Consider the following 14172-nt stretch of genomic DNA (forward strand, 5'->3'; position numbering starts at 1 on the left):
AGTAAGTATGTCCCGGATCTTCTATCTCTGGCGCCCCTCGTCTGACTCCTGCTCTTGAGTAACCCTTTTAATGCCTCTATTCCCATCTGTATCTCCTTCCTCCTCCTCCTCACTCATTTTACTCTCGGAGAAACCTTCAAAGGATTCTTCATCAGTGGGTGACTTAAGTATCTCCCGAATTGTCTTCCTTCATCTAACACCTGGGCGCCTCGTTTCTCTCCTCTACCACTCCTACTACCAGTTGCAGCATTGCCAACAGACTCTACTACAACAGCTGATGGGAACTGTAGTTCGGTCATGTATACGGCTACAGTTATCCATTGCTGCTATGGAGAAATAAGCCCAAAATATGCATAAAGAGTCAATGATATTTTGCCTTCAACCATAATACATCTGCCATAGACATGACGTACTGCTTATTGCATGCATGTGTATATTCCAGAGGATGAATTTCCCATAAATCAATTGGTAAACTTAAAGATTGGTACCAAAATAACAGAATAATAATATTCAGGCGTACATGGAATCAGCAATTTATTTAAACGCTCTCAGAAATAATACAAATATTTAGACCTATGCATAGAGGCGGTACTTAAGATGTACCAGACAAAACCCACTCCATTTATATATATACACATCCTGCCATGGGAAGAAGGGGCATTTCCTGTGGCATCTTCGTAAGCTTTTTGTGCTGCGGGTCTACTACACAATGGTCCAAGGTCTTGCCTAAAATATGGCTGACTTTGAGTAAACAACAGGTTAGAAACCCTCCTGTTTCCGACCCAAATGCTGGTTGCCTTCCAGCCACAGAAATTCTATTTACGAAACCAAACACAATAGGACGTTCTTCAAGCTCTTCTCTCTCTGTTGGTAAGATGGGGTCACATTCTTCCATATCCTTCAATATACAATATTTTAAAAATTAAGAAACAAAATCTGTCTTACTTACAATGGTTTAAAGTTGTTTTTGTGGCATTAAAATAAAGAAACAATTTAAAACAACCGAAATTTTTACATCTATTTTGGGAAGTAATCAGCATGAGGCGGCATCCTCTTGCGAAGGATGTTTTGGTCTCATTTGCAAGTGTAGCTTTAGACGCACAATCTATTGGCGCCATTTTTTAGTTCTTGCGTCCAGTTAATTGTTTTTTTTGTTTCATACTGTGGGTTTAAATAAAAATACAAACAAGTTTAATCAAATCTCAGATTTGGTTGTTGTTTACAGAATTTTATTTATTTATTAAAATAAAATGCTGTTTTCCAAGATTACCGAAAGGCGGCAGGATCAGGTTCCTAACAACGTGTCGGCGTAAGTCTGCAGGACTGCTATCCTTTCTGAGTTTCTGACTTGACGTTTATGTTCCTTAATGTCCTCCAAGGCATTGCAAATGACGCCGGAAAGGGCTGTTTGTCTGATATCCATAACCTTGCAGAGACACGCATTTGCAAATCACTATGGAGAGGCGATACAAAGCAGCAAGCTGTTCATTTCTCGTCCTTGCCCTTGGTTTTCCGGTAGACCATCTCCCGGAAGCTGGCCAGGATCTTGTTCTCCCTCTTGCGCCGCTCCTCCTGGTTGAAAGACGCCAGGGCCCGTTTCTCGTCAGCGCTGTAAATCTGGTTCTCTTTGCGCAGACGCACGGCTTCCATTCGCCGGTGCCTGGAGAGAGGGAGAAGCAAGTTCTCTGTTAAAGTAAAGGTACAGGTTTTCCCCTGATATTAAGTCTAGTCGTGTCCAACTCTGGGGGTTGGTGCTCATCTGCATTTCTAAGCCATAGAGCCGGCGTTGTCCACAGATGCCTCCAAGGTCATGTGGCCGGCATGACTGCATGGCGCCCTGCTACCTTCCCACTGGAGCGATATCTATTGATTAACTCACACTAGTATGTCTTCAAACTACTAGGTTACTAGAAGCTTGGTCTAACAGAAGGATCTCACCCTGCTCCCTGGATTTGAACCGCCAACCTTTCGGTCAGCAAGTTCAGCAGCTCAGCGGTTTAACCCACTGCGCAACCAGGGGGCTTCTAGCTCTCTGTTACTCATAGAATCAAAGAGTTGGAAGAGACCTCATGGGCCATCCAGTCCAACCCCCTGCCAAGAAGCAGGAATATTTCATTCTGTATGGCTATTCCTCTGCTTGGATTTCTGCAACCAATAAATAATTTCATATACCACATTCCAAGTCCCAGGTTTCATTATCTGACTCTTGCAGGAAAAGCAACTTGTTCCCCTACCACGTCATTAATTCCATGTGTGCCTGATGTTGTTATGCATTGAGATGGGTCAACTCACTCTTGAAACCATGGATGAGAGCTATAAAATACTGGCTGCATATACATTTTCAAGAGGATCTCAAAATCTATATTCCCTCTCTGTTATCAGGTCATTTTATTTCAGAATGGTATTCTTTGAGTCTCAAAAAGACTGAAGCCATTGGCCTATGTTTACCAATGTGGAAGACTGAAGGTCAATCAAGAGCAGACTTGATTCTTGACTTTCATAATCTGACTCTTGCAGCAAAGACAACTTGTTCCCCTACCACGTCATTAATTCCATGCAAGTGGGATGTTATTATGGCAGCTTATCTTATCTTGTTTTGATTCACCCCATCCAGAGGAGAGCTTTGGCGACTGCAAGATGTAATGCAGGGGTCCTCATTAAGGTCCAGGGGCCAAATACGGCCCTCCAAGGTCATTTACCTGGCCCTCACTCAGGATCAACTTAAGTCTGAAACTACTTGAAAGCACACAACAACAACAACAATCCTGTCTCATCAGCCAAAAGCAGGCTCACACTTCCCATTAAAATACTAATAAGTTTATATTTGTTAAAATTGTTCTTCATTTCAATTATTGTATTGTTTTTAAGTGTCTTTTGCACTACAAATAAGATACGTGCAGTGTGCATAGGAATTCATTCATTTTTTTTTCAAATTATAATTTGGTCCTCCAACAGTTTGAGGGACTGTGACCTGGCCCTTAAAAAGTCTGAGGATCCCTGATGTAATGTGTTGCCATCTTCAGCTCTTTTGGATGGGAGATATAAAAATGCGGAACGTTCCCAAAGGGTTTGTTCTTGTGACTTGGTTTCTGTTGAAACCTTTCAGCCTTCTTTGTTTGTGTGCCCTAAATATGATAATCTATGGACGAATTCCAGGAATGCCAAGATGTTATAAAATTCTGTATCTTCTGAACAACTCTGATACGTTTTTTTTGTGAGACTGTTGCAAATTTTATTCTTGAGATTAGTAACTCTTAATTATGCTTTTTTTTAATCAGCGATTTTGTGGTTGTATAGAGACCGCTGTGTGTGTGTGTGATAAGAAATAATGCTCCCCAGCATTGCCCAACCAATCAGCAGAACAGGACTAGTAGGACAAATTCACCTGCCATTGTTTGCATCACAAACCTCTCTCTTTCTCCTTCACCAAGGCAAATCCCCACAAATCGCTTACCTGCTGCCACTCATTACATAGCCGGACTTCTCAAACGATGCAATCTCTTCGCTGGTGAGGCCAATCTCTCCTCTTCTAGGGATGCGTTTCCCTGCTTTGACATACTCTGCCATGGCAGCACCTTCACCGGGGAGCAGAGCATGGCCGTAGCTTCAAGAGATAAGGATATATAGACATATGCAATGTCAACCAACAACAGCCAAGACAAATGCAGTCTTCTGAATCAAAATACATCCCATTTAGAACTAAACAATCCATGAGGCTACACACTTGCAAAACGTGTTGGCTTAATTAGGTTTAAATAAAAGACAACGTTTTTAAGGTTTAGTTATAAACCTAGAAACCTCATTTTTATTTATTTTTATGTATATTGTGTATTTATTAATATCCCTCATTATTATTATTATTATTACCTGGGATTCCTACTTATTATTATGAATTTATTTATATCCTACATGTAAATTATTATTATTATGATTATTATTATTAGGTATTTGGATTTATCACACATTTATATTATTTTCATTTATATATACCCCACATTTATATTATTATGCATTCATATACATCCCACATTTATATTGCTATTATTATTAAGTTTTATCCCACATTTATATTATTTATTTATATGTATATATCCCACATTTATATTGTTATTATTATTTAGTTTTATCGCACATGTATATTATTATGGATATAGTTGTAGCAGACATTTATATTGCTGTTGTTGTTGTTATTATTATTATTATTATTATTATTATTATGTATTTAGTTTTATCTCACATTTATATTTATTTATATCTATATATCCCACATTTATATTGTTAATATTATTTTGTTTTATCACACTTGTATATTATTATGTATATAGTTGTAGCACACATTTATATTGCTGTTGTTATTATTATTATTATGTATTTAGTTTTATCTCACATATATATATATATATATACCACATTTATATTATTATTTACTTTTATTGCACATGTATATTATGTATATAGTTGTAGTACACATTTATATTGCTGTTGTTGTTATTATTATTATTATGTATTTAGTTTTATCCCACATTTATATTATTTATTTATATGTATATATCCCACATTTATACTGTTATTATTTAGTTTTATCACACATGTATATTATGTATATAGTTGTAGCACACATTTATATTGTTGTTGTTATTATTGTTATTATTATTTAGTTTTATCGCAAATGTATATTATTATGTATATAGTTGTAGCACATTTATATTGCTGTTGTTATTATTATGTATTTAGTTTTATCTCACATTTATATTATTTATTTATATATATATATATCCCACGTTTATATTGTTATTATTACTTAGTTTTATCGCACTTGTATATTATTATGGATATAGTTGTAGGACACATTTATATTGCTGTTGTTGTTATTATTATTATTATTATTATTATGTATTTAGTTTTATCTCACATTTATATTATTTATTTATATATATATATCCCACATTTATATTGTTAATATTATTTAGTTTTATCACACTTGTATATTATTATGTATATAGTTGTAGCACACATTTATACTGCTATTATTATTATTATTATTATTTATCACACATTTATATTATTATGATGCATTCATTCATATTAATATGTGCAGGGGACACAACCAAAGACAAAAGCAGGAGCCGTTTCTATTCACGTCTGCATCAGTTTATGCTAAAACACTGGACAATTGAGAGGAATTGAATTTTATTTTACATCTTTTTAACTCAGTCCAGAGACACTCCGTGTATCTTTCTTACTTGGGTCACAAAAATCTCACACTCTTGCCACGAAGCCAAAAGTACAGAGATTTTGTATACAGAAGACAGCAAGGAAAAAAAGATGGAAGGTGTTCTGTACATTTCAATGTTCCTAGGAAGAGCAGTGGCACGTTTGGCGTTTACATGAGAGAATGTTCAATTACAAGTGCATTACAAAAAACTACAGGAAACTTACTTCAAGGGCCGGTCATCCTGGGAAGCGTGGGTAATAGGAGCTTCTGGACCAATGAAATCCACTGCGTCTGTATTCTCTGCAAGAGGGCAAGAAACAGGAAGGGAAGTACAGAGGGTCAGAGTGATATAGTGGTTTAAGCCCTGGATTACAGCTCTGGAGACTGGGTTCAAATCCCTGCTTGGCCACAGAAACCCATTGGGTGGCCCTTGGGCAAGTGACACTCTCTCAGCTTCAGAAGACGGCCAAGGCAAGCTATGTAAATTGATTTCTGCCAGGCCTATGATCACTTACTTGACCTTTCGATCCACAGCTCGTCCCCCGGGATCGTCTCACTGTCGGAATCTTCACTGCTTGAGTCGCTGGAGTCCTTCCGGCTCCTCTTGCTCTTTTTCTTCTTAGATTTCTTTCTGGTGAGACATAAGAACTAATTTATAAAAACCTGGGATACAATATATTATATTATAATATATTGTATATACATATAATATTTATAATATTATAATGTAATGCAATATAATACGACTAATAATATAATTATAAATTTATATTACATGTAATATTACTAATAATATTACAATATAATGGTATAGCACAATATAGTAATATATAGTAGTGATATTGTACTATGCTAATAATATAATATATTGTATGTATGTATGTATGTATGTATGTATGTATATATCTTGTAAGCCGCTCTGGGTCCCCTTCAGGGTGAAAAGAGTGGCATATGATATTATAATTATATATTTTATATTACATGTAATATTACTAATAATATTACAATATAATGGTGTAGCACAATATAGTAATATATAATACTGATATTGTACTATGCTAATAATAATATAATATATTGTATGTATGTATGTATGTATGTATGTATATATATATCTTGTAAGCCGCTCTGGGTCCCCTTCAGGTTGAGAAGGTTGGCATATAAATGTTGAAAATAAATAAATAAATAAGGCAATGCAGAAAGACAAGAACATTAAAATATCTCTCTCTCACTTTCTGTGCTTCTTTTTCTTCTTCTTGGCTCTTTTCTTTTCCTCGTCACCTGAAATGTGAAGTTTCAGAAAAAAAAAACAAAAAACTGAGCAGAGGAAAGGCATGACATACTCAAGAGCAACAGAGATGGTTAGTCACAATAATAAAAATTATTATTATTATTACTACTACTGCTGCTACGAGGGTTGAATGAAAAGTAATGCCTCCACCTTCGTAACTCCTCAACAGATGGCAGTACTGGTAATAGGCAGGTACTGGCTTGTTCAGTAGACTCTCCTCTACAGTTCCATTTTGGAAGGAAGCCTTAGCATTGAACGGATGTGTTGTTAAAGTGTGAAGTATGGAACCCTGCGCAGACAGTCGGTCAATGCGACTTAAGCAACGTGCAGTCATTGAATTCTTGACAGCAGAAAGTGTCACCCCAAAGGAGATTCATCAGAGAATGCAAGCTGTTTATGGTGATTGTGTTGATGTGAGTACTGTGCGTTGTTGGGCGAGAAACTTTAAAGATGTTGATTATTGTTATTATAGTTGTTGTTGCTATTTAATACTTGCCTCTCATTTTGGCTTGAGGCAGGATGTTGCATAGTTAAATACATCTATAAACTACATATAAAAAATTATTATTGTGTTGCTGTTGTTGTTGTTTAATAACCGCCTCTCCTTTTGGCTTGAGGCGGGATATGGCATAGTTAAATAAATCTAAGCAAATCTATAAAACTACATATAATAAACTAGCAGTCCCCTGCCACGCGTTGCTGTGGCTCAGTCTGGTGATCTGGAAAATAAAGTAATGAGAAAGTGTTGGTTTCTAATATATGTAATATATAGGGGGGGGGGGGAGGTCACCAGGGGTGTCAGAAGGGTCACCAAAGACCACCAGAAAACACAGTATTTTCTGTTGGTCATGGGGGTTTTGTGTGGGATGTTTGGCCCAATTCATTTTTGGTGGGGTTCGGAATGCTCCTTGATTGTAGGTGAACAATAAATCCCAGTAACTACAACTCCCAAATATCAAGGTCTATTTCCCCCAACTTAATCTGTGTTTATATTTGGACATTTTGAGCATTCATGCCAAGTTTGGTCCAGATCCATCATTGTTTGAGTCCACAGGGCTCTCTAGCTGTAGGTGAACTACAACTCCAAAACTCAAGGTCAACGCACATCAAACCCTTCTAGTATTTTCTGTGGTCATGGGAGTCCTGTGTGCCACGTTTGGTTCAATTCCATCATTGGTGGGGTTCAGAATGCTCTTGAATTGTTGGTGAACTATAAATCCCAGCAACTACAACTTCCAAATGACAAAATCATATTTTTTTGAGTGATGGTCACTCCTTGTGTTGTGAGACATTTTGGTGCCAAATTTGGTGTGATTTTGTTCATTGGTTCTTTTGTTTTTAAGGTACTCATTACAAAAGAGCATTTTTATATATATAGATTACGGTTGTTATTTAGTATCTGCCTCTCCTTTTGGCTTGAGGAGGGGCATGGCATAGTTAATTACATCTATAAAACTACATATTACAATAAATTATTATTATTATTATTATTATTATTATTATTATTATTATTTGAAACACAACAAGATGAGTCCACAGCAAACAAGATCACTCTGCTGGCTGTTGTACTGGATCACAGCGGACACTTCCCAAGTTGTTGTTATTGTTGTTTTTGTTATTGTTGTTGTTGTTGTTGTTATTATTATTATTATTATTATTATTATTATTATTATTATTATTTACTCGTCTCTCCTTTTGGCTTGAGGCAGAGCACAACACAGTTAAATACATCTCTAAAACTAATTATTAAAATATAGTCAAAATGCAACCATAAGAACATATAATAAAACATCCACATATTAAAATACCTAAGACAAATGTTAAAATATAATAAATACAGAAGGTTTTTTAAAAGCCATAGTTTAAATGGACTGGGTATCTCTGCTGGAAGAGATTGGTCTTCAGTTGTGTTTTAAATTCTGAAAGCCCATTCAGCTCTTTGGATCTCTTCTGGCAGGACATTCCATGGTCTTGGAACATTAGGCCTACACATGAGGTTCACACATACGTGAAGCAGCTTTTCGCTTCTTTTTCTTCTTCTTTTTCTTTTTCTTCTTCTCCTCCTCTGGAAAGATATGGCAAAGAACAAGTTTTAACATGGAGCAAAAGGATGGGAGTCATCACTTGAAAACAATTTGCCTATAGATGCTAAAGAAATGGAGGAATGTCCCCAAGTCAGAAACAAATAAACTGAATTACTATAAGAAATATGCAATATAATATAAATAATAAAACTTTATTTGTATCCCACCACCATCTCCCTAAAGGGACTCAGGGTGGCTCACAAAAGCAATATACAAATATAACAAGATACAAAAGATACAAGTCAATAATCATGTGGCCAGCATGACTGCATGGAGCGCCGTTAACTTCCTGCAGAAGCGATACCTATTTATCTACTCACATTTGCATGTTTTTGAACTGCTAGGTTGGCAGAAGCTGGGGCTAACAGCAGGAGATCATCCTGCTCCCAGGATTCGAACCACCAACCTTTTGGTCAGCAGGTTCAGCAGCTCAGCAGTTTAACCTGTTGCGCCACTGGGGATTGATTCCAAATATATTTTATGGGAGAGTAGATGTTTTTGGGCAACTGAAATAACACTTCTGAAGATCTGCGATATATTTTATGCATTGGCATAATCTGTGTTCCTGACAGTTCAAAGAGATAACGAGGTATATCAGTCTAACAACTGAGAAACCCAATTTGCCTCGCATGAATACTATTTATTTATATTTATTTCATATCAAAAGTATTGCATGAATACTAGTGAATATATACCACTAAAGTTTATATTCACTCAAATGAGTTTTTAGCTCTTCTCAGGAAGATCATACTTTACAAAACGGTTATGCTTTTCCAAATGGTAGTGAATGCCAATTAATCTCCAAAAGGTCACGCTTCCAAAAGGCTATGGAGATTCTGGTTTCCCTAAAAGGTTACAGGTGACTTTCCAAAAGGTTATGATCTCAAAAACTACTGCAAATAATCTTATTTTCCTGAACTAAGGAAGTCTGTACCTGATACTGAGACAATTCAGTTCTGTGGAAATACTACCAATATAAATCCCAAACAACGGATCGAGTCAGAATACCTTCGGAGCTGGAATCCGAGGAGCTACTCTTCTTCGAAGTCCCATCTTCATCTTCCGCAGGGGTATGTTCATCAGAACTACAGCAAAGGCAGAACACAAACAGTCTTAATGTTCTGAGAATACAACACATGTAGTATACGTTTGGGAAACTTTTTCAAGTGGCCAAAATCAAAGATATGTTTATGCTTAGCATAACACAAATTCCAGGGTCTAAAGTCTCATAGTTGGCCAAAACAGGTGCGCAACCTTGTCCACGTCTAATAACACTATGTAATAACATCTGAAATTTTTTTTGTTCCTGGTTTGAAAGTATCATTTCCTCTTCAATTGTGCAGGATATACTTTGAAAGTAGTTATTCTACTCCAGAAACTTTGCTGTGTTGAATTGATTGAGACTCATTGAAATATTTATTGAAAAACTATAGAAAAATGCGCTGTAGGATATCCCACAAAAACAAAGTTTGTGCGGTTTAATACACTTTTCCCATGTTTTTATGATAGACCCAATGAGATAAAGGACATTTATAGCCCAGGAACAAAAATTGTGTATATAGTGTAATTTGCACTCTTTGGAAACCAACTTCCTCCATATTTAGGATGGAGAATCGGATAAAGAATCCAGAGAAGCAGATACAGGATAAGGAAGCAGAGAATATATATTCTATATCGCAGCAAAGAGATTGGCAAAAGGAAGCAAAAACAAAGTTAAAACTAAAATTATTTACTCTGGTTCAGGAACTTTTGGCGACAGTCCCCAAACTTCAGGCGCTCCCAATTCACCTATCCGTTCCCTTTCATTTAATCGCCTGCAAGAGAAAAAATAATGAAAATTCAGAACACGATTTCCCTGCATAAACATTCAATACAGGGAACAGAGATGAGCAACAAACAGCAGTTGTTTAATTTGGGATGGGGAGCCTTTAAAAGAGGGAAACCCTTCAGTTCCATAACTTTTTATCCTGCTGGGAGGGGATGATGGAAGTTGTAGACTGGGATCATTGAGGGCAAAGAGTTATTTTTTTCCAGCCCTCATTTTAAATGTTTTGTACAGGTATGATTAATAATATTAATAATATTTGGGTTACTTTATTATGCAAAATGTAGGGCTCAAGGGCTCATTGTGGAAAGTTATATTCTACACTTCAGGGATTAGTCCAATTTGGTGACTTGAAACACGTCAACAAAAGGATGTTGCTGACTTGATTTTGAAAGGAATATGGTTTTTTTTTAAAAAAAAAAAAACCAAGATTATGGCAACAAGAATGATTGACAACTGGAAAATAGAGGGAGAAACCGTGGAGGCCGTGACAGACTTTGTATTTCTAGGTGCAAAGATTACTGCAGATGCAGACTGTGGCCAGGAAATCAGAAGACGCTTACTTCTTGGGAGGAGAGCAATGTCCAGTCTCGATAAAATAGTGAAGAGTAGAGACATCAGACTGGCAACCAAGATCCATTGCCTAGTCAAAGCCATGGTATTCCCCATAGTAGTCACCTACGGATGTGAGAGCTGGACCTTAGGGAAGGCTGAGCGAAGGAAGATCGATGCTTTTGAGCTGTGGTGTTGGAGGAAAGTTCTGAGAGTGCCTTGGACTGCGAGAAGATCCAACCAGTCCATCCTCCAGGAAAGAAAGCCCGACTAAAGCTCACTGGAGGGAAAGATACTAGAGACAAAGTGGAAGTCCTTTGGCCACATCATGAGGAGAAAGGTAAGCCTAGAGAAGACAATTATGCTGGGGAAAGTGGAAGGCAAAAGGAAAAGGGGCCGACCAAGGGCAAGATGGATGGATGGCATCCTTGAAGTGACTGGGCTGACCTTGAGGGAGCTGGGGGTGGTAACGGCCGACAGAGAGCTCTGGTGTGGGCTGGTCCATGAGGTCACGAAGAGTCGGAGACGACTGAACGAATGAACAACAACAACAATGGTTTTATAAAATATACTTTCATGTTTTTATTGATGTCATTTATTGCATATATTTTATGTTCACATGTTTTTGACTTTGTTGTATCCTGCCTCAACTTATCAGGAGAGATGGGCCATAAATAAAATGTATTATTATTATTATTATTACTACTTTACACTATAATAATATAATACACCGGAGCCCCCGGTGGCGCAGTGGGTTAAACCCTTGTGCTGGCAGGACTGAAGACAGACAGGTCACAGGTTCGAATCCGGGGAAAGGCGGGTGAGCTCCCTCTATCAGCTCCAGCTCCTTATGCGGGGACATGAGAGAAGCCTCCCACAAGGATGATAAAAACATCAAATCATCTGGGCGTCCCCTGGTCAACGTCCTTGCAGACGGCCAATTCTCTCACACCAGAAGCGACTTGCAGTTTCTCAAGTTGCTTCTGACACGACCAAAAAACCCCCAAAAAAACCCCACTATAATACTAATAATAATTAAATCTGATAAAAGTCAGCAAAGGTTTGGAGAACTGCCAAAATGGCAGAATTACCCACATTTCTGACATTTAATGACTGAGACTTTTTTTTTTTATAAATGAAGGTTTTTTAAAAAGCTTGTCTCATGATGTTTTGTATGGATGTTGTTCACCGCTTTGAGTCGCCTGAGGGCTGAGAAAAGCGGTATATAAATAAACAAACAAATAAATAAAAGTAAATATCAGCCATTGGTTGAGGTTCTGGGTTTGAGCCTGCCACTTTTGGACTCTCACTTGCTGGGGCGTTCCAGCGAGTGTCTCTGTAGATCTTAGAAAACAATCGAGATGATCTGCTTTGAACTGGGTTATCTGAGGCCCCTTCCACACAGCACAATGTAATCCACATTGAGCTGGATGGTATGGCAATGTGGACTCGGATAACCCAGTACAAAGCGGATATTGTGGGATTTTTTTTTTGCCTTGATATCTGCACTGCCAGATAACCCAGTTCACACCAGATAATCTGGATGGCATATGGCAGCATAGAAGGGGCCCCGGTTCCAGGCAGATCCTGTGGATGATCCACTTTGATAATCTGGATTATAGGTAGTGTAGAAGGGGCCTGAGTCTGACAGGACTGAGTCTGGGCACCACAATTCAAGAGAGATATTGACAAGCAGAAATGTGTCCAGAGGAGAGCGACTAAAATGATAAAAGGTCTGGAGAACAAGCCCTATGAGGAGCGGCTTAAGGAGCTGGGCATGTTTAGCCTGAAGAAGAGAAGGTTGAGAGGAGATATGATGAGGGCCATGTTTAAATATATGAGAGGAAGCCTCAGGGAGGAGGGAGCAGATCAAGGGTCTGGAGAACAAGCCCTATGAGGAGCGGCTTAAGGAGCTGGGCATGTTTAGCCTGAAGAAGAGAAGGCTGAGAGGAGATATGATAGCCATGTATAAATATGTGAGAGGAAGCCACAGGGAGGAGGGAGCAGATCAAGGGTCTGGAGAACAAGCCCTATGAGGAGCGGCTTAAGGAGCTGGGCATGTTTAGCCTGAAGAAGAGAAGGCTGAGAGGAGATATGATAGCCATGTACAAATATGTGAGAGGAAGCCACAGGGAGGAGGAGGGAGCAAGCTTGTTTTCTGCTTCCTTGGAGACTAGGACGCAATGGAACAATGGCTTCAAACTGCAAGAAAGGAGATTCCATCTGAACATGAGGAAGAACTTCCTGACTGGGAGAGCCGTTCAGCAGTGGAACTCTCTGCCCCAGAGGGAGTGTGGTGGAGGCTCCTTCTTTGGAAGCTTTTAAACAGAGGCTGGATGGCCATCTGTCAGGGGTGATTTGAATGCAATATTCCTGCTTCTTGGCAGAATGGGGTTGGACTGGATGAAGGCCCATGATGTCTCTTCCAACTCTTTGATTCTAGGATTCTATGATTCTATGAAAATTTTTACTGAGCACCTATATAGGGTCTGGAGAACAAGCCCTGTGAGGAGCGGCTTAAAGAGCTGGGCATGTTTAGCCTGAAGAAGAGAAGGCTGAGAGGAGATATGATGATAGCCATGTATAAATATGTGAGAGGAAGCCACAGGGAGGAGGAGGGAGCAAGCTTCCTTTCTGCTTCCCTGGAGACTAGGACGCAATGGAACAATGGCTTCAAACTACAAGAGAGGAGATTCCATCTGGACATGAGGAAGAACTTCCTGACTGGGAGCGCCGTTCAGCAGTGGAACTCTCTGCCCCGGAGTGTGGTGGAGGCTCCTTCTTTGGAAGCTTTTAAACAGAGGCTGTATGACCATCTGTCAGGGGTGATTTGAATGCAATATTCCTGCTTCGTGGCAGAATGGGGTTGGACTGGATGATAACCCAGGAGGTCTCTTCCCACTCTAGGATGCTAGGATTCTTTGATTCTAGGATGCGGCCTAATCCCCCCCGGAAGGCCTGCCCGGACTGGCCTCTGCCGCAGCGCCTCCTCCTGCTCCTTGCCGGCCTCTCCGTGCCACAAGCCCCGCGGAGGGAGGCCAGGCCTCGGCCGGGACCTCGACCGGGACCGCGACCTCGACCTCCGGGCTCGGCTGCTGCGCGGCGGCGAGGAAGGGCTCCGCGAGCGGGACACCGGCGCCATCGCCACGCTCCCCACACACAGGCCGCACTCGCTTCCGGGTCTCGACGCCACCAAAACAAACAG

The 14172-nt window shown here is 39.1% G+C and overlaps 1 protein-coding gene across 1 annotated transcript; it reads right to left on the reverse strand.

Annotated features, from left to right (window-relative positions):
* Window positions 1-521: 521 nt before the first annotated feature.
* NKAP (NFKB activating protein) lies at window positions 522-14172 on the reverse strand. The gene is made up of 9 exons (XM_067471506.1): window positions 13940-14172; window positions 10324-10404; window positions 9599-9675; window positions 8515-8571; window positions 6448-6496; window positions 5731-5846; window positions 5440-5515; window positions 3455-3604; window positions 522-1660 (listed from the first exon to the last, which is right to left on the reverse strand). The coding sequence occupies exons 1-9, from the start codon at window positions 14107-14109 to the stop codon at window positions 1486-1488; spliced, it is 951 nt and encodes a 316-aa protein (XP_067327607.1). The 5' UTR covers window positions 14110-14172; the 3' UTR covers window positions 522-1485.

This window comes from Anolis sagrei, chromosome 10, assembly GCF_037176765.1.
Source record: "Anolis sagrei isolate rAnoSag1 chromosome 10, rAnoSag1.mat, whole genome shotgun sequence".
In the NCBI taxonomy this organism is placed as follows: Eukaryota; Metazoa; Chordata; class Lepidosauria; order Squamata; family Dactyloidae; genus Anolis; species Anolis sagrei.

Bases quoted from the DNA above. Each gene is read 5' to 3' on its own strand.
- NKAP (XM_067471506.1), bottom strand. From the start codon at position 14,109: ATGGCGCCGGTGTCCCGCTCGCGGAGCCCTTCCTCGCCGCCGCGCAGC. The intron at 10,405-13,939 runs GCCAGTCCGGGC...TTTCTCTTGCAG, and splicing joins GAGGAGGCGCTGCGGCAGAG to GCGATTAAATGAAAGGGAAC. The intron at 3,605-5,439 runs GTAAGTTTCCTG...TATCTCTTGAAG, and splicing joins CAGGATGACCGGCCCTTGAA to CTACGGCCATGCTCTGCTCC.